This window comes from Phyllobates terribilis, unplaced genomic scaffold (genome assembly GCF_046119375.1).
Source record: "Phyllobates terribilis strain yellow unplaced genomic scaffold, ASM4611937v1 Scaffold_8__6_contigs__length_399053987, whole genome shotgun sequence".
NCBI lineage: Eukaryota > Metazoa > Chordata > Amphibia > Anura > Dendrobatidae > Phyllobates > Phyllobates terribilis.
This window is the reverse complement of record NW_027362768.1, coordinates 185,251,286-185,276,996: the sequence shown is the minus strand read 5'-3', so window position 1 is coordinate 185,276,996 and position 25,711 is coordinate 185,251,286. Positions and strand designations below refer to the sequence as shown.

At 42.5% G+C, this 25,711-nt stretch overlaps 1 protein-coding gene across 1 annotated transcript in view; it reads right to left on the bottom strand.

The window, feature by feature from the left end:
- TNNI3K (TNNI3 interacting kinase) overlaps nucleotides 1-25,711 on the bottom strand; it is a 266,835-nt gene that overhangs the window by 139,517 nt on the left and 101,607 nt on the right. Inside the window, exons 13-17 of the mRNA XM_073643899.1 lie at nucleotides 24,234-24,290; nucleotides 18,663-18,755; nucleotides 18,519-18,576; nucleotides 16,727-16,921; nucleotides 13,472-13,576 (exon numbers count right to left, since the gene is read on the bottom strand). Of these exons, the coding sequence (XP_073500000.1) occupies nucleotides 13,472-13,576; nucleotides 16,727-16,921; nucleotides 18,519-18,576; nucleotides 18,663-18,755; nucleotides 24,234-24,290 (508 nt within the window). The remainder of the gene's footprint in view (nucleotides 1-13,471; nucleotides 13,577-16,726; nucleotides 16,922-18,518; nucleotides 18,577-18,662; nucleotides 18,756-24,233; nucleotides 24,291-25,711) is intronic.

Genomic DNA, 25,711 nt, shown 5'->3' with positions numbered 1-25,711 from the left:
GGCCTTCCTTTCCTTAAAGAGAGCCTTCGCCTCTGCCCCAGTCCTGCATCGTCCGGACTATAATAAACAATTCTACCTGGAGGTTGATGCCTCCTCCTCCGGAGCCGGAGCGGTACTCACCCAAAAATCTTCTACCGGGAGAATGGTAACCTGCGGCTTCTTCTCCAAAATCTTCTCCTCGTCTGAGCGCAACTACTCCATAGGAGACCGTGAATTGCTAGCCGTCAAATTGGCACTGGAGGAGTGGCGCTATCTGCTAGAAGGGGCTCTCTACCCGGTAATCATCTACACGGATCACAAAAACCTGGCATATCTCCAAAATGCCCAGAGACTCAATCCTCGCCAGGCCCGGTGGTCGTTGTTTTTTGCCCGCTTCGACTTCATTCTTCATTTCCGCCCCGCGGACAAGAACGTCAAAGCTGATGCCTCGTCCCGGTCCTTCCTGTCCTCCGATCAAGAGGAGGAGCCTACGCACATCATTGACTCCTCCAAGGTGATGAATGTGGCCCCCTTGGATCTGACTCGTCTTCCACCCAGTAAGACGTTTGTAGCAGTATCCGATCGGGAGAGGGTTCTTCGCTGGGGACATTCTTCTAAACTAGCTGGCCATGTTGGCCAAAAGAAGACCTTCCAGCTCATTTCCCGGCATTACTGGTGGCCTACCCTGCGTAAGGACGTTGTAGACTTCGTCGCGGCCTGTTCATCCTGTGCCCGTAACAAAGTCCCCAGACATCTACCAGCTGGCCATCTCTTGCCCCTGCCCGTACCTGCTGCTCCATGGCAGCACATTGCTATGGACTTTATCACCGATCTTCCTGTTTCTGCCGGTTGTACAGTCATTTGGGTGGTCGTTGACCGCTTTTCTAAAATGGCCTGGTCTCCCATCTGCACCCGAGCTGGCTAAACACTTTATCCGCCATATCTTCCGTCTCCATGGCCTACCCCTCCACATTGTGTCGGATCGTGGGGTTCAGTTCACCTCATGCTTCTGGAGAGCCACATGTAAGCTGTTAGACGTTACCCTGGATTTCACCTCCGCTTACCACCCACAGTCCAATGGTCAAGTGGAGCGAATCAATCAGATCCTGACCAGCTACCTCCGGCACTTCGTTAATGCCCACCATTCGGATTGGGTGGATCTCCTACCATGGGCCGAGTTCTCTTATAATAACCATGAGAGCGAATCCTCTTCCCAATCCCCGTTCTTTATTGTCTATAGCCAGTACCCCCGGATTCCAGTTCCTGTCTCCGCTTCTGTGGACAACCCTGCCGCAGAGTCTCTTGTCAGCGAGTTTTCTACTATTTGGGAGAGTACCAGGTCCGCTCTTCTTCTGTCCTCCGAGAGGATGAAGAGATATGCTGATAAGAGACGTCTGGATCCACCTCGATTCCGTCCAGGGGACAAGGTTTGGCTCTCTTCCAAATATGTGCGACTCAAAGTACCCTCCTACAAGTTGGGTCCTCGGTTCATCGGACTCTTCGAAGTCCTCAGGCAAATTATCCCAGTGGCCTACAAATTAAAACTCCCGGTCACCCTACGCATTCCCAACTCCTTCCACGTATCCCTCCTTAAACCCGTTGTCCTTAACACTTTTTCCGACAATCCAGGTACTCCTCCTACTCCGGTTTCTGCTGAGGATGTCTTTCAAGTGGAGAGTATCCTGGCCACCAAGAGGGTAAGAGGGAGAACTTTTTTTTCTGGTGGATTGGAAGGGGTTTGGTCCCGAGGAAAGAACTTGGGAACCCAGGGAGAACATAAACGCTCCGCTTCTCCTTGAGAAATTTCTCTCTGGCCTAAAAAAGGGGGGGCCTAAAGGGGGGGGGGTACTGTAGCATCGGCGTCTCTGCCTCCTGCTAGGCAGAGACGCCGTCCCTCTCACCTTCCTGTTCAGCGCGCGGCGTCCTCCTGAGCTCCTTCCCTCGCTGCTGCCGGCGTGCGCTCCTTCCCGGGCACTGTGCTTAGGGCGCGCGCGCGCTCTCCCCCTCTCTTAAAGGGGCCGCGCGCGTCGTCCTAAGAGGTCCCCGGCCAATTGCCGGAGGACTTTCCATATATAAGGCACCTCCTCCAAAATGGAGGTGCCCGAGCAAAGTTGTTTGCACTGTGTCTCACCTGTGCTTCAGCCCTCAGGTTCCGCTGCTAACCTGACTCCTCGTCCTGCCTGCCAGCCTGCTACTTGCCTTGTCTGTCAGACCGCCCACCTGGGAGCGTCCACCAGTTACCTGCCTGTTACCTGCCGCGTCTGTCTGACCGCTCACCTGGGAGCGTCCACCAGTTACCTGCCTCGTCTGTCTGCCCGCTCACCTGGGAGTGCCCACCAGTTACCTGCCAGTTACCCGCCTCGACTGTCTGCCCGCTCACCTGGGAGCACCTGTCTGTTTCCTGCCAGCCTGCCTGGAGACCCTGTCGTCACTTGTTGTGACCATCTTCCTGGTAAAACCTATAGACTGCTACCTGCCCTGCTTTCTCGAACTGTGTCCACCTGCCAGGTACCAGAGACTTCCGCCTGCTTGCCGTGTCCATCCGCCATACCGGTCAGTCCCAGCCATCTGACCCGTGGGAGCCACCAGCTCTCTTACAAGGTCGTCCCCAGAGTAGCACCTGGTCCCTCAGCCCGGATCCTCCCTGGTCACGGTGTCGTTTGCTGCCGAACGACCAGGGTCGGCTCGGGTGGATACTTAGTCACGCCCCTCTGGGTCCCTCCTTGCACCTCGGCACAGAGGTTCCACCACCCGGCCTCGTAACAGCTTCTATATACAAGAATATAACTACTATAATACGGCTCCTATGTACAAGAATATAACTACTATAATACTGCTCCTATGTACAAGAATATAACTGCTATAATACTGGCCCTATATATAGGAATATAACTACTATAATACTGCCCCCTATGTACAAGAATATAACTACTATAATACTGCTCCTATGTACAAGAATATAGCTACTATAATACTGATCCTATGTACAAGAATATAACTACTATAATACTGCCCCTATGTACAAGAATATAGCTACTATAATACTACCCCCTATGTACAAGAATATAACTACTATAATACTGCCCCCTATGTACAAGAATATAACTACTATAATACTGCTCCTATGTACAAGAATATAACTGCTATAATACTGCCCCCTATGTATAAGAATATAACTACTATAACACTGCCCCTATGTATAAGAATATAACTACTATAATACTGCTTCTATATACAAGAATATAACTACTATAATACTGCTCCTATGTACAAGAACATAACTACTATAATACTGGTCCTATATATAGGAATATAACTACTATAATACTGCCCCTATGTATAAGAATATAACTACTATAACACTGCCCCTATGTACAAGAATATAACTACTATAATACTGCCCCCTATGTACAAGAATATAACTACTATAATACTGCTCCCTATGTACAAGAATATAACTACTATAATACTGCTCCTATGTACAAGAATATAACTAGTATAATACTGCTCCTATGTACAAGAATATAACTACTATAATACTGCCCCCTATGTACAAGAATATAACTACTATAATACTGCCCCCTATGTACAAGAATATAACTACTATAATACTGCTCCTATGTACAAGAATATAACTACTATAATACTGCCCCCTATGTACAAGAATATAACTACTATAATACTGCCCCCTATGTACAAGAATATAACTACTATAATACTGCCCCTATGTACAAGAATATAACTACTATAATACTGCTCCCTATGTACATGAATATAACTACTATAATACTGCTCCCTATGTACAAGAATATAACTATTATAATACTGCCCCTATGTACAAGAATATAACTACTATAATACTGCCCCTATGTACAAGAATATAACTACTATAATACTGCTCCTATGTACAAGAATATAACTACTATAATACTGCTCCTATGTACAAGAATATAACTACTATAATACTGCTCCTATGTACAAGAAAATAACTACTATAATACTGCCCCCTATGTACAAGAATATAACTAGTATAATACTGCTCCTATATACAAGAATATAACTACTATAATACTGCCCCTATGTACAAGAATATAACTACTATAATACTGCCCCTATGTACAAGAATATAACTACTATAATACTGCCCCCTATGTACAAGAATATAACTACTATAATACTGCTCCTATGTACAAGAATATAACTACTATAATACTGCTCCTATATACAAGAATATAATTACTATAATACTGCTCCTATGTACAAGAATATAACTACTATAATACTGCGCCTATGTACGAGAATATAACTGCTATAATACTGCTCCTATGTACAAGAATATAACTACTATAATACTGATCCCTATGTACAAGGATATAACTATTATAATACTGCTCCTATGTACAAAAATATAACTACTATAATACTGCCCCTATGTACAAGAATATAACTACTATAATACTGCTCCTATATTCAAGAATATAACTACTATAATACTGCCCCCTATGTACAAGAATATAACTACTATAATACTGCCCCCTATGTACAAGAATATAACTACCATAATACTGCCCCCTATGTACAAGAATATAACTACTATAATACTGCTCCCTATGTACAACAATATAACTACTATTATGCTGATCCCTATGTACAGGAATATAACTACTATAATACTGCCCCCTATGTACAAGAATATAACTACTACAATACTGCCCCCTATGTACAAGAATATAACTACTATAATACTGCCCCCTATGTACAAGAATATAACTACTATAATACTGCCCCCTATGTACAGGAATATAAGTACTATAATACTGCACCCTATGTACAAGAATATAACTACTATAATACTGCCCCCTATGTACAAGAATATACCTACTATAATACTGCCCCCTATGTACAAGAATATAACTACTATAATACTGCCCCTATGTACAAGAATATAACTACTATAATACTGCTCCCTATGTACATGAATATAACTACTATAATACTGCTCCCTATGTACAAGAATATAACTATTATAATACTGCTCCTATGTACAGGAATATAACTACTATAATACTGCCCCCTATGTACAAGAATATAACTACTATAATACTGCCCCCTATGTACAGGAATATAACTACTATAATACTGCCCCCTATGTACAAGAATATAACTACTATAATACTGCCCCCTATGTACAAGAATATAACTACTATAATACTGCCCCCTATGTACAAGAATATAACTACTATAATACTGCCCCTTATGTACAAGAATATAACTACTATAATACTGCCCCTATGTACAAGAATATAACTACTATAATACTGCTCCCTCTGTACAAGAATATAACTATTATAATACTGCCCCTATGTACAGGAATATAACTGCTACAATACTGCCCCCTATGTACAAGAATATAACTACTATAATACTGCTCCTATGTACAAGAATATAACTACTATAATACTACTCCTATGTACAAGAATATAACTACTATAATACTGCCCCCTATGTACAAGAATATAACTACTATAATACTGGTCCTATGTACAAGAATATAACTACTAGAATACTGCTCTTATATACAAGAATATAACTACTATAATACTGCCCCCTATGTACAAGAATATAACTACTAGAATACTGCTCCTATATACAAGAATATAACTACTAGAATACTGCTCCTATATACAAGAATATAACTACTATAATACTGCCCCCTATGTACAAGAATATAACTACTATAATACTGCTCCTATGTACAAGAATATAACTACTATAATACTGCCCCCTATGTACAAGGATATAACTACTATAATACTGCCCCCTATGTACAAGAATATAACTACTATAATACTGCACCTATGTACAAGAATATAACTACTATAATACTGCTCCTATGTACAAGAATATAACTTCTATAATACTGCCCCTATGTACAAGAATATAACTACTATAATACTGCCCCCTATGTACAAGAATATAACTACTATAATACTGCCCCCTATGTACAAGAATATAACTACTATAATACTGCCCCCTATGTACAAGAATATAACTACTATAATACTGCCCCCTATGTACAAGAATATAACTACTATAATACTGCCCCTATGTACAAGAATATAACTACTATAATACTGCCCCCTATGTACAAGAATATAACTACTATAATACTGCCCCCTATGTACAAGAATATAACTACTATAATACTGCTCCTATGTACAAGAATATAACTACTATAATACTGCCCCCTATGTACAAGAATATAACTACTATAATACTGCCCCCTATGTACAAGAATATAACTACTATAATACTGCTCCTATGTACAAGAATATAACTACTATAATACTGCCCCCTATACACAAGAATGTAAGACAACATATGAGTACTTTTCTTTATGAGAAGTTTCTTCTTCTCAGTCCCGATCTTCCCTTTGTTAATCCCCAGTGATTACTGGGATCAGACTTTGTAGATTGAAGCGCAGACATGAAAACATAATGGACTTGTACAAAGTTGCAGATTCCCGCATGAATAGTCAGTCACAATGTTGCTTTGTGTTGTAGGATTGAGGTATCAGACGCGGCGTTCTGCTTCTGGCAGGTGCATTTATCGTTAAATCATTCATTAGAGGCGACACGCGGTTTGACAGCAAACTTTTTATACTCTGGTGATTATCAGAAAGTTTAGAAAGCGAGTTAAAAGGAGGCGACTGTCACTGGTACAAGAGCGGATGAAACACCACCTCGAGATGGTCATTAGTGAGACAACCCTCGCAGTCACGGGCAAGGGCTAATAACGTTTCTACGATTCGCCCCTGAAATTATTATCAGCTAATAGCCCCTTGTTTCTCAGGACTTTCCCTAGAGGAGCGATGTGCTGGGCATAGGGTGCAGCTTACTGAATTTACAGGGGTCTGTCTCCAGCGGGGTCTTCATTATGGGATGGCAGACTGGGCCGTATCACAGATCTTATACTCTGACACATGAGCACATACTGTATGTACAAAATAGTGACGTCATCCCAGGATGATGAGATCGTTAGTGACATCATCAACAAAGGTCAATGTTTACCACGACCCCAGAAGCAGGTCCAGGACCCCTTGTAGTCAGTACATGTTAGATACGGCTTCTTTTGGGCAATATATGAAGGAGTTATCTTTATGTAGTAGTATAAGACATGAACATTAACAGCAACTCAATCTATTTGTACTGAAGTATCTAATGAGAATGTGCAAAGGCCATTGTGAAGGGAGGGGGAGGAGGTGAGCTGTGACATCACCTATTCTGAATGGTGGATCCTGTGTTATCTACTGTATATAGAGGTGTTATCAGTCATTGTGACGCGCCCCCTGGGACATATTCCTTTTTGAGGGGAATACCCGGCACCGGATCAGATGGGGGGTTGTAGTCTCCGAGCGGCTGTGACCCGGTCCCGTGCCCAGGGCGTCAAGCTCAGTGTTATGTGGCAGCTTTACAGATGTTACTAAAGTTCTTTTGTGTCGACTACGCCACCCGTTGTGATGCGGTCACTGTGGCCGCCGCTGCAGCAGGGTCCGCTGAGGCTGATGGTGGATGCGCAGCTTGGTGGGATAACCCCCAACGGGAGGGGTATAGCCTCAGAGGGGACAGGCGCAGAGGATGGGGGTTGTGGTGGTGCGGTGCAGCCGGCAATGAAGACAGACTCGGGTTGTGCAGTTAAGGGTGTTTACTTACTGCTGATGTTCCGGTCACTCCAGCTGCTAGTGACCACCCGAGCCGTGCTGCGTCCACCAGGTCCTGGATCCAGCCAACCCCCAAACAAGTCCGGAGCGTGGCCCTGAGCTCTCCCTCTGTCCTTTCTTCAGCCGTCCCCACCAGGGATTCACCTAGGTCCAGCTCCCTCGGGCCTTCTTTTGGGACACCCTTGGCCCTGGGTTCCCTGACCCTTCATGTGGTGTGCCTTCGGGGTGAATGTGGTGGGTGACCGTGACAGACACTGCCCACGGTCTCCGGTCTCTGGCTGGGGATTGTTTTTGCCCCCACCAGCTTGGGTTCCGGTACCCTGATGCTGACTCCTCACCCGGTGTTCTAATTTGGGTTCTTGGGTCCCTTCAGTCTTCCCCCTCTGGGTCTTTCTCTGCTCCACTCTCTCTCTCTCCAGGGCTGCTGTTTCCTGCTCTCTGCATCAGACTTGTCCTCTGCAGCTGACTGACTCTCTGCGTCTGACCCTGATTCTAAGTTGGTGCCCTCCTTATATATCCCTCTATGTGTGAGCTCAGGTGACCAGCACCCAATGAGCTCCTATCACTACCCAGAGACTGCTCCCCCTATCTGCCCCTACACTACTTGGGATGTACCACCCCCCTCCCACTCCAGCCAGGAACAGACTCGGTCGCACCTGCACATTTCTAAGTGGGAGTACCGTCGGCCTGCTCCTCTGGAATGGGATGTATGTAGTGCATGCAGTCTATCTGAGCTCAGTTCCACACTCCATCCTTACCCGGGAGTGGAATATCACACCTCTGGGTTGAGGTGCAATACCCCTGTAGCAGCCGAATCCTCAGGGTGCTACAATTGTACAGGAGGAGAAGGTGAGCTGTGATATCACCTATTGTGAATGAGGGATCCTGTTATCTACTGTGTATAGAGGCGTTATCAGTCATTGTACAGGAGGGGGAGGTGAGCTGTGACATCACCTATTGGGAATGGTGGATCCTGTGTTATCTACTGTATATAGAGGTGTTATCAGTCATTGTACAGGAGGAGGAGGTGAGCTGTGACATCACCTATTGTGAATGGTGGATCCTGTGTTATCTGCTGTATATAGAGGTGTTATCAGCCATTGTACAGGAGGAGGAGGTGAGCTGTGACATCAGCTATTGTGAATGGTGGATCCTGTGTTATCTGCTGTATATAGAGGTGTTATCAGTCATTGTACAGGAGGAGGAGGTGAGCTGTGACATCTATTGTGAATGGTGGATCCTGTGTTATCTGCTGTATATAGAGGTGTTATCAGTCATTGTACAGGAGGAGGAGGTGAGCTGTGACATCATCTATTGTGAATGGTGGATCCTGTGTTATCTACTGTATATAGAGGTGTTATCAGTCATTGTACAGGAGGAGGAGGTGAGCTGTGACATCACCTATTGTGAATGGTGGATCCTGTGTTATCTACTGTATATAGAGGTGTTATCAGTCATTGTACAGGAGGAGGAGGTGAGCTGTGACATCACTTATTGTGAATGGTGGATCCTGTGTTATCTGCTGTATATAGAGGTGTTATCAGTCATTGTAATTATACCTGTGATGATAGTGAGACTGCAGAAATGTCTTTTGCAATGAGCAGGAAGTGGTCATTTAAAACTTGTGTCATGTCTTTATTCCCATAGTGCATTGCCAGTAGGGCTCCATACACAACTGGTCTCCGTAGGGAAATCCAGTACCTTCCAGCAGATTCAAAAAGGACTTCTCTTTCAGTGGGGCGCGTCCTGCTCTGTACTGATGGGGGCGAGTCTCCCGAAAGAGCGGTCTGCAGATGGCTTACAAACATGCCTGGGTCATGCTGCAAGACTTCGGAAATAGTTGGGCTGATTTATAGGGCAACTTCCTCCACTAGGGGGCAGTAGTCAGATGGTGTTTTTTCCTTTAGAAGAGAGCTTACTTACATGTTTCCATCCCTGATATTGTATCACCTTCATGTTAGCAATAGCGCCACCTGCAGTCAGTGAAATGTAGATGGTTAGCACAGCAGAGCCAATGCACATGATGGGGATTACTGCAGATAAACGGTCGATGTTTATACCGAATGTGGCTGGAAATGACGCGGCGTCCGACTATGGCACATTCATGATATACGTTCCCCCCGGACATTGCGCTCATTGACATCCAGAATGCTGCCGTCACTTCTCGTGATGCCGCGCCATAGATTGGAATCGGAAACGGCGACTTTACTAGACATTAACTTTTAATTAAGGCGAGGTTTAACCCTCGCCACTTGAGCTTTCAGTTTAGAAATAATTACTTATATCATGTGTACGAGAAAACCCAATTCTAAATGGTACAAGGTAATTAACCTACACAAAGCGATACGGAGCCTTGGTAATTATCGCAGGGACGGTGCGCGGGCCGAGCTCTGCCTACATGACGTGATACATGTGATAATGGGCTTCTTTTTTTTTTTTTTTTTTTTATTTTTTCATAAGTAAATCTTTTCAAGCTTGTATAGAAGTAGCGAAACAGCGCCACCCTATACACAGCCTGTAAGCGGTATTGCAACTCAGCACCATTCACTTCAATGAAGCTGAGCTGCAATTCCAGACACAACCCATAGACAGGTGTGGTGCTGTTTATGGAGATAACCAGGAATGTCTTTATAAATTTGTTCAAACCCTTTAATTATTATAGGGTTATTTTCAAAAATCCAATCCATCAATGTTAGGATTGAGGCGGTCCCAGCACTCAGACCTCATTCACTTATAGGGGCTAACTTAATATTTTAGATGTAACCCATTAATAAAAATGAAAGTCATATGAAACCTTGCGGTATCCTGGTATTCAGCTCACCCATGGACTGAGGATCTCCTCTGTACGGACGTCTTGTAGTATAGCAAGGAACAATGAAGAGAAAAGGAAGGTACATCCAGCACTGGGTCCTCATAAAAAATTCTACTTTATTGCAAATTCATAAAAAACTCCAAACAGAGTAATAGCATACGCGTTTCAGATGGTTACATCCTTATTCATACATCTATGCAATGACTAAGGACGTAACCGTCTGAAACTCGTATGCAATTACGCTGTCTGGAGTTTTTTATGGATTTGCAATAAAAAATAATTTTTTTTATAAGGACCCAGTGCTGGATGTACCTTCCTTTTCTCTCCATTAATAAAAAATTCCAAAACTTTTTAAAATACTTTTATTAAGTTTATAAGAACTCTACTGTCTCAGATAATAGAAAAAGTCTTGTCATTCAGAGGCTGAGCCAGTTCAGGTTGTACATAAGAAAAGATGCAATGTAGATCTAGATCTGTAGATCTAAGTGAGAGGCAGATAATCAGGTCATGTCGATATTTTAGATACTTCCATACGCTGACAGGTAGCAGATACATTGATGGATTAAAGCATAAAGGGGGAAGTTTTTCGAACACCTTTTATATAAAGTTAAAAAGTCACAAATTCTGGAACTTGTTTTGCTAAAATAACTAGCGACTTTTTGCAATTTTGTGCTGCACTCTTGCCACTATGGGAGGAAAAGTGACAGTTTTACGAATTGTGACTTTTTAAAAAAGTTGCAATTATCCCTGCAGAAGAAGAGGGAAGGGTAAAGCTGGAATAACATTTCCAGAGACAGTAGTGCTAGATACAAAGAGACGCCACATGCATTAAAAAATCGTGCGGAACGTTGGTAGAAATAATGGGCGACGCAGCCACAAACAAAACGAACTTCAACAATTCCACTCATTGTAAATCTCCCATAAAATGTTACAAATCTGCCAAACGTTTTATAATGCAGTGATGACACAATGCATCTGCCTTTTGGTGTTAATTTGCTTGTTTTTCATTCGTGCCTATTTTTTCTTCTAATTTGCACCTTTATTAAAGTCTATTTTTTCTGTGCTCCTGTTGTTGCTTTTTTTGGGGGGTTTCCAGATGTTTTCGGCTGATACATCAATATTGACTTTTGCGTAAATGTTCTCTAGTTCCTCTTTGCCCTGCAGTAATTGTATGTACGCTTGATTGTTTCTGTGACTTTTAGGGGAACATGCAACTTTTTTTGTGCTAAAAAAAGTTGCAAAATACATTGAAGACAAAAATAGAAAGCCTTTTGCTCAAAATTCATGAACCATTGTGAAGATTGGAGTCAAATACATCAATGAATATCACAAGACAAAAAAACAAAAGTGATGACCCAGGCAGTATATTACTGGATACTATGTAATAATATTGTAGCCGTTACATAAAAACGGTCACTTTTGCAGAAAGCACAGAATGGCCCCTAGTCATCATCATCTTCTTTGCATCTTTTTTTCTTGAGTAAAAATGGTTCTAATAGAGAGTTTTATTTTCCGCCTTTTTCATCATTAATTTGAGCCTTTTTTAAAAATTTCCTTTACTTGGTTTATCTAGTTTTCTTTCTTCTTTGACAATGTGGCCGCACGTTTTCCTCAGGATATTTTCTCCTAATTCAACATTTGCAATATTTCAAAATTCCGCAATTTTTTGGAGCAAATTTTCCTCTAAAATACAAAATCTATACATTTTTCTTCTTGTGCAGTTGGATACTAACATGCGACAGTTTGAAGGATCACACATCTTTTTGTTTTGCAAAAAAAAAAGCATCTTTGATTTTTGTATAAAATTAATTATTTGATATTTACCATTTTGAAAAAATTGGTGCGAAAAAAAAAAAAAAAAAAGTCAAGGAATGCCACAAGACAACTACACAAATGATGAATCGGGGCCATTATTTCACAAAAAATAGCAATAAATAATTTTGGCATCCTTTGTGGACATTTTACCCCAATGATGTTTGGAAATCTTTTTCTGATTGCCTTCTTTTTCTTTTTTTTTTCCCAGCAAATTCTTTTTGTGGGTTAATGGCTTTTGCGTAAAATCAAAGATGCAGTTTTTTGTTTTTTTTTGTCTTTTACCTTTTTAGTACTCGAATTCAGCAAGAACCCCCCCTCCCCCTCCCCCCCAAAAAAGAGATTGTGTACTCCACCAGTGTATAATTGCGCAAACATTTCGCAACATTACAAAAAAGCAATCATGAGAAATCTAGGGTAGAAGCCATATGCAAATTAGGCTGCAAGTGCACTGGGGGCGTGTCAATGCACTTGGAAGAAGCAGTCTGAGCATACTGGCACGCCCCCAGTGCACTTTCACCTTGATTTGCATATGACTTCTACTTTAGATTTCTCATGATTGTCACGGCACGGTGGCTCAGTGGTTAGCATTGTACGGTGGCTCAGTGGTTAGCACTGTAGCCTGGCAGCGCTGGGGTCCTGGGTTCAAATCCCACCAAGGACAACATCTGTAAGGAGTTTGTATGTTCTCCCCGTGCTTGCGTGGGTTTCCTCCGGGTTCTCTGGTTTCCTCCCACACTCCAAAGACTGATAGGGAATATAGATTGTGAGCCCCAATGGGGACAGCGACGATAATGTATGTAAAGCGCTGCGGAATAGGTTAGCGCTATATAAAAAAAAAAAAAAAAAAAAAAAAAAATTGGATCTCTACATAAAAAAGGTATCAGCTATGTCACTTCTGCAAGTTAATTGTGTGTTCAGCTCTGCTACATCCGCATTACTGCTCCAGAGCTGTGATACTCACATGGAGTAATATAAAACATTAATAACTCTGTATACCATGTCTGCAAGGATTATATTATCCCTATAAACCCTGTCGGGGGAGGGGACGTGAGAATTTCCCACATATGGCGCCTTGCAACGAATCTCATATTTATGACACTTCACACCTTATAAACAATCCTAGGAAAAACATTGCTCCTGGCTACCTGTTCAGATCCCGGTGGATGATGGGGTAGGTCAGGTTGTGAAGATATTCCATGCCTTTGGCGACATCCACAGCAATAATCAACTTTGATTGCAAGTCAAGATTCCTGCAGCAAAAATGCAGTAAAAACAATTACATTCCATATAGAACGGCCCCGGACTTACCCTATATATTGATAAATAACATGAGTGCAAAATAGAAGCATAAATGTGGTGTGAGGAAGTATTTGCCCCCTGCTGCCCGCTCACTTCTATCACACACTCACATTTGTTAGCTACGAAGCTCAAGTTTTCTGCTACACAATTCCAAATCCTCTGCTTTCCTTCACCCGGCATGAGAATAAAATGTTTCATTTTTGCATTTTTGTTTTGTAAAATTAAAGAGTAATTAAACTTTTTAAAAAAAATTATACTGAAAGAGCTGTTTTAACTGCCTAGTTTATGCTCTTTCACAAGCTACTTTGAACTGCTGCTCTAGCAAGAATCTGTAAAAAAAAACATTCTGCAAGAGTGTTTATAAATGGTGCTTTACCAGAGGCGTAGCTAGAGGTTTGGGTCAGGGGGGGGCACAACCTAACCAGGTAATCCTGATTACAGCTATGGTGGTGCACCCTAAGGCCACGGCCCCACTATCAGTATTTGGTCAGTATTTGGTCAGTATTTTTTCTCAGGAGTGGGAGCCAAAACAGGAGTGGGTGATAAATACAGAATTGGTGACTTGTTTCTATTCTACCTTTTCTCTGATTGTTTGTCTCACACTCCTTCTTCCAGCCAGGACTCATCTGCAGAGATTACAGCACAGACACATCTGACTTCTCACATTTCAGACACTATTATCCCCAACCTGCACAAACCCCTCTTCCTGCTGATACCCCAATACTGATCCGCTGCTGCCATATGTGTCCCTATTACTGTACGTACTGTGTGCCTTCTAATTTTCCTCCTACTGTAGCCCTAGATTCTCCTTTCTATAGTATAATGCACCCCATATAGTATAATGCATCACCTATAATATAATGCATCCCATATAGTATAATGCACCCCCATTCAGTATAATGCACCACCTATAGTATTATGCACCCCCATTCTGTACAATGCACCCCCTCAGTACAATGTACCACCTATAGTATTATGCACCCCATATAGTATAATGCACCCACCTATAGTATTATGCACCCCCATTCTGTACAATGCACCCCCTCAGTACAATGCACCACCTATAGTATTATGCACCCCATATAGTATAATGCACCCACCTATAGTATTATGCACCCCCATAGTTTTCAATACAGTTTAATAGCCACCATAATTGTTTTAAAAAAAATAAAATACAATACTCACCTCTCCTCCTCATTCCCTGCTGATCCAGTCACTGCAGCTCGTGCTCTGAGCGTCGCACATCTCAGCGTAGAGGATGCCACTTAGTGACATGATCATGCTGAGACATCAGACGCCAAGGAAGACTGATGGGGGAGGAAGTGTCAGCTGACGCTGCCTCCTCCATCGCTTTCAACTGTATCGGCTGGTGCTGATATAGTTGAACTTGCGGGGGGGGGGGGGGGTGGTTAGCTCACAGGCCCCATAGCGGCAATGCAGGAGATCGTGTCTCCCTGCTCTGCCGCAGAGTTTAACTGTATCGGCGCACGCTGATATAGTTAAACGTAGCGTAGCTCCGGGTGGGCCCCTCAGAGAGTGCGGCCCCCCCGACCCCCCGGTAGCTACGCTACTGTGCTTTACAGATTCTTGCTGGAGCAGCAGTTCAAAGCAATTTGTAAAAGAGCATGAACTAGGCAGGTACAACAGCATTTTCAGCCTGGTGTTTGGGAGAGAAGCAAAATAAGATTTAAAACTTTGTTAAAGTTTTATCATAGCCGGTACAATGTTCATTTACTATATTGGCCCACACTCATTAATCCGTTTCCATCAGTTTGTTGGTGCTAACTGGGCCCAAGAATTGAGCAAAAAGTCCTAAATTGGAGTGTTTCAAACTGAAAGGGGTGAAGTGTGTGTGATCCCCGCGCCCCAAAGTGGGAAAGGTCAGGGGTTGGGGCGAGGCTTAGCAACATTTCTGCTGGGGTAACAGGAATGTGTAAGTATGTATTTTACATGGTCCGCCATTTAGAGACAATTAATAATGCAACTTTCTAAAAAATGTTGCAAACTTTTTTTGCACTTTCACTGGAGTAGAGATCAGAGATACAAATCTAGAGGCAATTTAAAAATGCAACAAATGTATCAAAATGTTGCATCAGGGCTGATTCCATTTTTTGCAGCACTGCTTACAGCAAAGATGTCTTTAAAAATTAACCCTTCCCTCTTTAAGTGGTTTTATTAGGCCTAGAAAAATTTCAGGCGTACATAAAATGACTCCAGGGTGGGGAGTTGAGGACATTTGCGCAAAAATTTAGCAACTTTTTAAAAAGTTGTAATTGATGAATCATGTGAAAATATCTGAGAAGTCCAAACCTCGCTCTCAATGATGAACATAAAAGAAAGAAACAGATGAACACATGGAAGATAGAGTTTATAAAAGGCTAAAATTAAGAGAATAATAAGGTGCAAATAAAAAAGGAGGTAAAAAAGGGCCCAAATGCAATAATGAATTGGGCTCAATATTTTGGAGTAAAACACTCTAAAAAATAAGTGCAAATACATTGATACACGTGGGCTGATTAATAACCCGATTGCTTGCGACTGGCATTTTGCACGGTAGTCTTAATGACGGGACTGCTGGAGTAAAACGCGCCAAACTCATTAAGAGCCGTGAGCCGCCGCCAGAAATGTGACATTAGTCAGTGACTGGAATACATTTCGGGGGAACGGTCTAAATTATGGTCTAAATTATACCAAATCTCCTTGGGTGTCGCCCTGTCCCTTCCCAGTTATGCCAACTTTTCAAAAAGCTGGTGTAAAAATAGCAAAAGTTGCAAATGGTTGTGCAATTTTAATTTGCACAAAAATATTGCAATATTAAAGCAGTTTTACGACAGAATTTTAGGGTAAACTGTTTGATGAATTGGGGGCCGACGGGTCTTAAATTCAGCACTACAAATAAAAGCCCCAAATCCCTGAGGTATAAGTCACAATTGTGTCCGCCTGCATCCACCACTAGAGGGAGCTGAAGAGCTAATTGTATACAGATTTATTATTGAATCCAATGAGACATGTGACTGCACATGAAGCTGCAGAAATCATCCACTGTTGGACTGTTGGAAATAGTCACGGATGAGTTTTTCATCGTCTTCAATATAAATTACCTTTTTTGCTCATGCAAAAGTGAAAACAAAGATCCTCCCGAGACGTATTGAGTAACAATTGCAAACTGACTGGGGTCATCCAGACAAGCCCCCACAAACTGGATGACGCAGGGGTGATTGAGGCGACACAGAATGGAGACCTCCCGGCAGAACATGTCCACGTCAGATTTGGAGCAGTAGGTGTTGGCTCTGTACCTAAGAGAATCGAGGGAGGAATAAGAAGGAAAGACAAGAAGTGAATGGATGAACGGTAAATAATAAACCCCATCACCTCCAACATGGCAGACATTAATTCTTATAGAAAATGTGCCTTCAGAAATAGACCTTTGTTTAAACTAAAACTAGTATTGTACCCATATTTCTTTACATTTTGGTGATAATATTTCTCATTTTTCATATCACTATTTAGATTAAAAAAAATAATAAAATCTTGAGTTTTACCTCCTGCCATAAAATCTAATATTTGGCTGACACTTTCTGTTCTGTACCTCTATACACAGTAGATAACACAGGATCCACCATTCACAATAGGTGATATCACAGCTCACCTCCTCCTCCTGTACAATGACTGATAACACCTCTATATACAGTAGATATCACCTATTGTGAATGGTGGATCCTGTGTTATCACAGCTCACCTCCTCCTCCTGTACAATGACTGATAACACCTCTATATACAGTAGATAACACAGGATCCACCATTCACAATAGGGGATGTCACAGCTCACCTCCTTCTGTACAATGACTGATAAGACCTCTATATACAGTAGATAACACAGGATCCACCATTCACAATAGGTGATGTCACAGCTCACCTCCTCCCCCTCCTGTAGAATGACTGATATTACCTCTATATACAGTAGGTAACACAGGATCCATCATTCACAATAGGTGATGTCACAGCTCACCTCTTCCTCCTCCTGTATAATGACTGATAACGCCTCTATATACAGTAGATAACACAGGATCCACCAGTTTCAATAGGTGATGTCACAGCTCACCTCCTCCTCCTCCTATATAATAACTGATAACACCTCTATATACAGCTGATAACACAGGATCCACCATTTACAATAGGTGATGTCACAGCTCACCTCCTCCTCCTATACAATAACTGATAACACCTCTATATACAGCTGATAACACAGGATCCACCATTCACAATAGGTGATATCACAGCTCACCTCCTCCTCCTGTACAATGACTGTACAATGACTGATAACACCTCTATATACCATAGATAACACAGGATCCACCATTCACAATAGGTGATGTCACAGCTCACCTCCTCCTCCTGTACTGTGACTGATAACACCTCTATATACAGCAGATAACACAGGATCCACCATTCACAATAGGTGATATCACAGCTCACCTCCTCCTCCTGCACTGCACAGGTCACTGAACAAGCCCACAACACTCCCCCATAGAGTCAGATACGATCTATGTAACTGTCTTAAAGCAGATTTAGTAATATTGTTACCGGACGCCCGGGTGTGATGAACACCCCCATAATCATGTATAGAAAAAAATCTCTTATAATCAGGAAATAACAGATTAGAATAAAGCATCTGGGTTTAATTATTTATGAAACCGTCCGATAATCCGTCGTATCCGATAATCCGTGACTGATGTTTATGGTTTGTGTCACTACTGCTTTATTGTAGCAATAATAATCTGTAAAAAAATATCATTTAAATTAAAAACTCCTATAATGAAGAAGTATCATTTTCCCTTCATTTCCTTCATTAGCCGTAACGTGGGATTGTAACAAACTTCTGAGACTTTTCACCTCTTAACGGCGACGATTTTATTCCTGCATCTTCCCTTGTATACTTTTCCGAATGAACCTATGAAAATATCAAAGAATTGGTAACAGCTCCGGCTAAATAATTAACGGCGCTTCAGAGGCCGCGGCCGGCGACGCTTCTCACACCTGAGCCAATTATTTCATGAAATTCAATTTCTGACATCTGAAGGTGAAAGTGCGAGGGCAGGCCGGCACGCAGGAGGAGGACATCGGCCTTCTCTGCAAGAAAATAACAAAAAAAATAAGAAAGTAGCAAAACGCCTGTGCATGAAAATGAAGTGATTATCTGATTGCTACATAGAATACAAAGGAGAGGCATTAAAGGGGAACGAACCAGCATGCACCCCCCAGAAGAAAACGGATAGGGTGAACCTGCGATGCAAATAAGTAGCACGATGGCGCCGCAATTTCTGACTGCAGTGTCCAGGGAGGAAAGAGTTAGCAGTGGAGGAGACCTTGGTAGCCAACTACAGTGCCATGTGAAAATGTGAGAAAGATTATCTAGTTGGTTTTTTAGTTTTAGATGGGGAAGTTGCAAAGAAAGGTTTTGGTGTCTGTTCCCTATGACAACACTTCTTGCTTCTATGCGCTGACTGCTTAGGGTTATCATACACTTATAGCAGCCAGTGGGACATCTTCGCCCCTGGAGGTCCCAGGTGGGAGATATTGCGGTCATGTTTTCTATCACAATTTTAACTTTCTATAGAGAGGATATATGGTATGGATAGCATCATCCATCTGACCGATATTAAGTTGGAGGGGTTAGAATGGCCTTAGGGTGATGTGAATGAATGCGTTCTGTTCGTCCCTTCTCTATGACGCCGAAAATACACTGCTCAAAAAAATAAAGGGAACACTTAAACAACAGAATATAACTCCAAGTACATCAAACTTCTGTGAAATCAAACTGTCCACTTAGGAAGCAACACTGATTGACAATCAATTTCACATGCTGTTGTACAAATGGAATAGACAATAGATGGAAATTATTAGCAATTATCAAGACACCCTCAATAAAGGAGTGGTTCTGCAGGTGGGGACCACAGACCACATCTCAGTACCAATGCTTTCTGGCTGATGTTTTGGTCACTTTTGAATGTTGGCTGTACTTTCACAGTCGTGGTAGCATGAGACGGACTCTACAACCCACAGAAGTTGCTCAGGTAGTGCAGCTCATCCAGGATGGCACATCAATGCTAGCTGTGGCAAGAAGGTTTGCTGTGTCTGTCAACGTAGTGTCCAGAGGCTGGAGGTGCTACCAGGAGACAGGCCAGTACACCAGGAGACGTGGAGGAGGCCGTAGGAGGGCAACAAACCAACAGCAGGACCGCTACCTCCGCCTTTGTGCAAGGAGGAACAGGAGGAGCACTGCCAGAGCCCTGCAAAATGACATCCAGCAGGCCACAAATGTGCATGTGTCTGGACAAACGGTTAGAAACCGACTCCATGAGGGTGGTATGAGGGCCGACGTCCACAGATGGGGGTTGTGCTCACAGCCCAACACCGTGCAGGACGCTTGGCATTTGCCACAGAACACCAGGATTGGCAAAGTCGTCACTGGCGCCCTGTGCTCTTCACAGATGAAAGCAGGTTCACACTGAGCACATGTGACAGACGTGACAGAGTCTGGAGACGCCATGGAGAGCGATCTGCTGCCTGCAAAATCCTTCACCATGACCGGTTTGGCAGTGGGTCAGTAATGGCGTGGGGTGGCATTTCTTTGGAGGGCCGCACAGCCCTCCATGTGTTCGCCAGAGGTAGCCTGACTGCCATTAGGTACTGAGATGAGATCCTCAGACCCCTTGTGAGACCATATGCTGGTGCGGTTGGCCCTGGGTTCCTTCTAATGCAGGACAATGCCAGACCTCATGTGGCTGGAGTGTGTCAGCAGTTCCTGCAAGATGAAGGCATTGAAGCTATGGACTGGCCGCCCGTTCCCCAGACCTGAATCCGATTGAGTACATCTGGGACATCATGTCTCGCTCCATCCACCAACGTCACGTTGCACCACAGACTGTCCAGGAGTTGGCGGATGCTTTAGTCCAGGTCTGGGAGGAGATCCCACAGGAGACCATCCGCAACCTCATCAGGAGCATGCCCAGGCGTTGTAGGGAGGTCATACAGGCACGTGGAGGCCACACACAATACTGAGCCTCATCAGGAGCATGCCCAGGCGTTGTAGGGAGGTCATACAGGCACGTGGAGGCCACACACAATACTCAGCCTCATCAGGAGCATGCCCAGGCGGTGTAGGGAGGTCATACAGGCACGTGGAGGCCACACACAATACTGAGCCTCATCAGGAGCATGCCCAGGCGTTGTAGGGAGGTCATACAGGCACATGGAGGCCACACACAATACTCAGCCTCATCAGGAGCATGCCCAGGCATTGTAGGGAGGTCATACAGGCACGTGGAGGCCACACACAATACTCAGCCTCATCAGGAGCATGCCCAGGCGTTGTAGGGAGGTCATACAGGCACGTGGAGGCCACACACAATACTCAGCCTCATCAGGAGCATGCCCAGGCGTTGTAGGGAGGTCATACAGGCACGTGGAGGCCACACACAATACTCAGCCTCATTTTGACTTGTTTTAAGGACATTACATCAAAGTTGGATCAGCCTGTAGTGGGTTTTTCAACTTTAATTTTGGGGGTGACTCCAAATCCAGGCCTCCATTGGTTAATAAATTTGGTTTCCATTGATGATTTTTGTGTGATTTTGTTGTCAGCACATTCAACTTTGTACAGAACAAAGTATTCAATGAGAAGATTTAATTCATTCAGTTCTAGGATGTGTTATTTCAGTGTTCCCTTTATTTTTTTGAGCAGTCTATATCTCCCATAAATATTGGATAGATGCAAACCCCAATATTCATCACTGACTACTGGCTCCAAAAGGTCTGGGAGCCGGGGTTTGATCAGAGGAAGCTTATGCCTGGGAAGTGTACTTCTCCGTCTCTGAATAAACGAATGCCAGTCCTGGTGTCTAGTTCTCAGATCGGATCTCCTGGTGTAATTACCTGGTCACTGTGGGAGGTCACTACTTCAATGGAGGTTGAATTGTCAGCTTTCTCTCACTTCCCCGCTTATAATTAATCCCATTTGTTCAATGTGAGGGTGATATGTCACCTTTCTGGAGAGGTCTTGTGGATTTTAATTTTTCTCTATGACATCATCTCATGGGAAATAGGCAAAAAAAAGTCACCTAAATCCAATGACCAGATCGAGGCTTCCACAAGGAGAACCAGAAACCAGGTTATAGATGATCTCTGGGGGTTCCAGCTGCAGGACACCCAATGATCCCCTTAAGATAAGGGGATCCTTCCAACATCCAAAGTGCTCATCCCATTAAAACACTTCCTGACATCCCCCGTACATGGACGGCGCATATCAGGCGCGAATGTATGGAGCCGAACCTGCGTCATTATAGCAGTGTGCCGGCTGTGTTTACAGCCAGCATCCGCTCCTAAAAGAGGCTAGCTCCAATCACTGCTGTTTAACCGCTTAAATGCCGTGTCAATCTCAGACAGTAGCACTTAGTTGGTACTCGATAATGGTGGGACCTTGATTCAGGCTCCCATTGTCCCCCACACAACACAATCACAGGGTGTTGATAGGTCACTGCCATCTTCGTACTCACATGAAGCCCAGGAGATTATTAATTTCACTATACACTGCAATAAATGCAAGTAATAATTATAATACAAGTGCTGAAAACATTCCAAACCTAAAAGAAAAAAACTGAATATATTGAAAAACTGAAAAAAAAAAGTTGAAATCATCTCTCCCCCCTTCAAAAAAAAAAAATAGACATTTTTAAAAAAAAAAATAAAGGAAAATGTATATGGTCACATCCACAAAAATCCAATCCATCAGAATGGAAACATATTTTATCTGTACGGTAAACGCTGAAGAGCGAAAAGAAAACAAAAAATGTCAAAACCGTTGCATTTCGGACACCGCGCCTCCTACCAAAAAAATGTAATAAAGGAGATTGAAACATTGTAAAATGTAGCCAATGAAAAAGTTATCATCTCACGAAGAACGAGCCCCCCCCCCCCAAACAGCTCCATCTACAAACAATGGAAAAGGGTTAGGGGGTCTCATGAGGAGGTGAGAAGCCAAATGTATTTTACAAAGTTCGGAATGTTTGTGATCACTAAAATATAAAGGAAAACCGATTGCATCAATGTAATCGCACGGATCCGGAGAATCAGGTTATCAGGTCATTTTTACTGGACAATGAATATCAGAACAAAACCCCAAAAACAATGGTGGATCTGTATTTTTTTTTTTTTACAACATTTCACCGCCCTTTTTTCCTACATTTTATTGTAAAATTAATGAAGTCATTAAAAATTACTATTCGTCCTATAAAAGTCAAGTCCTGGATAATGGGGTTGGGAAAAATAGAAGAAAGAGGAAAGAAAAACAAAAAAATCACAAAAAGAAAAATCCCCCTGCTGTGAAGGGGTTAATCAGGCTTTATAGTTTGTTACTGTAACTGTTGGATTGTAAATGTTTTTCAGATTCCTTCCATATTTATTTACTTCTCAGGAGGAAGGAGCTGAATTATTCCAGAAAACAGCCCTTTAAAAAAGCAGGTTTCCCTTTAAACGCGGTTATCTGTGCGCTCTCCGCAGACTGGAATTTTGCCCATGTTATATCTATCAATGTGTTTTTTTTTTTTGGCGATTTATTTTTTAAGTGCATCTGTTGCTGTTGCAGGGAACATTTAATGACAATCTGTTTGGAATGGGCTGATATAATATTTATGCCGCGGAGGATTAAAAGCATTTGTCGATGAAGAGTCCTTCTTGGAAGATTAATCCGGAGGAAACTTACCTTCACCTGGATACTGTACACTTAGAATCAACTGCAAAGAATTAACCATTTCTATCCATATATAGAAAGATTAGCACTCGGGGATACAAAGATTAGCAAAAAAAAAAACAAGCTGGTGAGAAGAAGTGTGTTTGGATTTAAGGATTTAAAGGGTAACTCCGATTTTTAACACCATTTCATTTTTCAGGTTTAAAATTGAATGTTGATTCATTCCATATAATATCCTTATGGGGTCGGAGCTTAGTTTTACCGCAATACAGCTTTAAATCCTCTAACATAGATATATGAATGAAATGTTCAATTTTCCACCACTAGGGGGAGCTCACACAAAATGGATTTTCCATGGAGTTCTGTACAGATTAATATGTAGTGAGCTCCCTCTAGTGGTGGCTGAAGGAGGTCATAATGTAATATAAGTAGCATTATAGCTTCGTGAAGGGAAGTTGGTCGATTAGGAGCTCTGTAACAATAAAATGAAACCCGACCCATATGAATTTTAGGATATTAATTAGCAAAGATTTTTGGTCCTAAAAATAAAACAATATTCACAGTTGGAGATGTGATCAGATGTGATCTGTGGGGTAATCTGGTGGAAAGTGAGTGTTCAATTTCCCTGCAGCGCCACCACAGGCAAGATGAAGAATTACATGATGTCCATTCACATCAATGGGCTGTGAGTGTAATGCAGGACTAGATTGGTCCTCAAGAGTGAGAGAGGCTCCTGCAACCACTCTGATCAAAAGATGGGGATCCTGAGGAGTGAGGACCCCAATATTACTCAGGATATCTGAATTTTTTTTTAAACTAGACAACCCCTTTAAAATGATGGTTCCATGAACTTCCAGTACCTTTTGTCATGCTTTTAATCTTCCCCAGAGGAGATGGGACAGACACGTAGGAGCCATCTAAGACACATACAGAGAATGTTACCACCGATGAGATGTAAGGAAATAATGCATAAATAACTTTATCCTTCTATACTGGACCCTCCGTGGAGCCGACAGACGGACACAGACATGAAGGAAAGGTCTGTTACAATAGTAAAGCATGTAGCGCATTCGTTAGTGCCATCCCTAGTCCCATCTCTCTTACCAAGCCACTCCGTCAAGCACGAGGAGGCGCAGTTGGGCGGGGAATAGAGCTGGAGTGACGGAGGCTTCAGATCTACCATAGCTCTTCAGCCACATTTACATATCAAGTCAAACACTGATTTCTCAGTAATGGAGGATCGGACCGGCAATGAAAAGATATTGTTGGACTTGTCTTTGTAAGAGCTACATGAGCATATTAATAGTTTGAGGGGTGAAATCTGCTGACACATTGCCTTTAAGTAAATCATTTATAACTCAAGCACTAGGAATATCACTACTGGCCCTTTATCTTTCTATATTATGACATTATATTTATTAGAGATGAACAAATCTTTTGAAATATCAAATCCACCAGCTCGGGGGAATTTTTCCCAAAAAATTAATATTTGCAGCAAATTGTAAGTATTTCAAAGCCTGCGATTTCCCAGAAAACAAGTATGTAACACTTTGACGTCTACTAGGACTGTATTACACGCAACGAAAACAGCCTTAGTAATGTCCAAGTGACCTCTACATATACACTGTGTTCCAAATTATTATGCAAATAATATTTTCTCAGATTTTCTCAAATTACCTATATGAATTGCAGTCATTGTAATTTTCCAGTCAAATAACTATTCGAGTACAATTGAAAGGTTTTTGTATAAACTGCCAATGATAACAGGATATTTTTAAAAAAATAAAAAACTCAAACTGCACTCAAAATGCATGTTCCAAATTATTATGCACAGCAGAGTTTTCAACCTTTTCATTTTAATAAAGAACAAAAAAATGGTCATTTTTGAAATTATAAGCATTAGCAGGTTATTACACACTGAAATCAAACAGTTTTCAACTCAAAACTTTATTCTAGGTGATGTTACATTTGCACATAGGACCGCTTGTTCGAAAGGAGCTTCTGGACTCTCTCGTCCATTGAATTTGTCAGGTTTTGGATGGTTTCTGCTTCAATTGTTTTGCATGAGGACAGAATACCCTCCCAGAGCTGTTGCTTAGATGTGAACTGCCTCCCACCATCATAGACACTCCTTCTGATGATGCTCCAGAGGTTCTCAATGGGGTTGAGGTCAGGGGAGCATGGGGGCCACACCATAAGTTTGTCCCCTTTTATGCCCATATCAGCCAGAGATGCAGATGTGTTATGTGCAGCATGAGACGGGGCATTATCATGCATGAAATGATCTTGCTGCGGAATGCACGGTTCTTCTTGAACCATGGCAGGAAGTGCTGGTTGA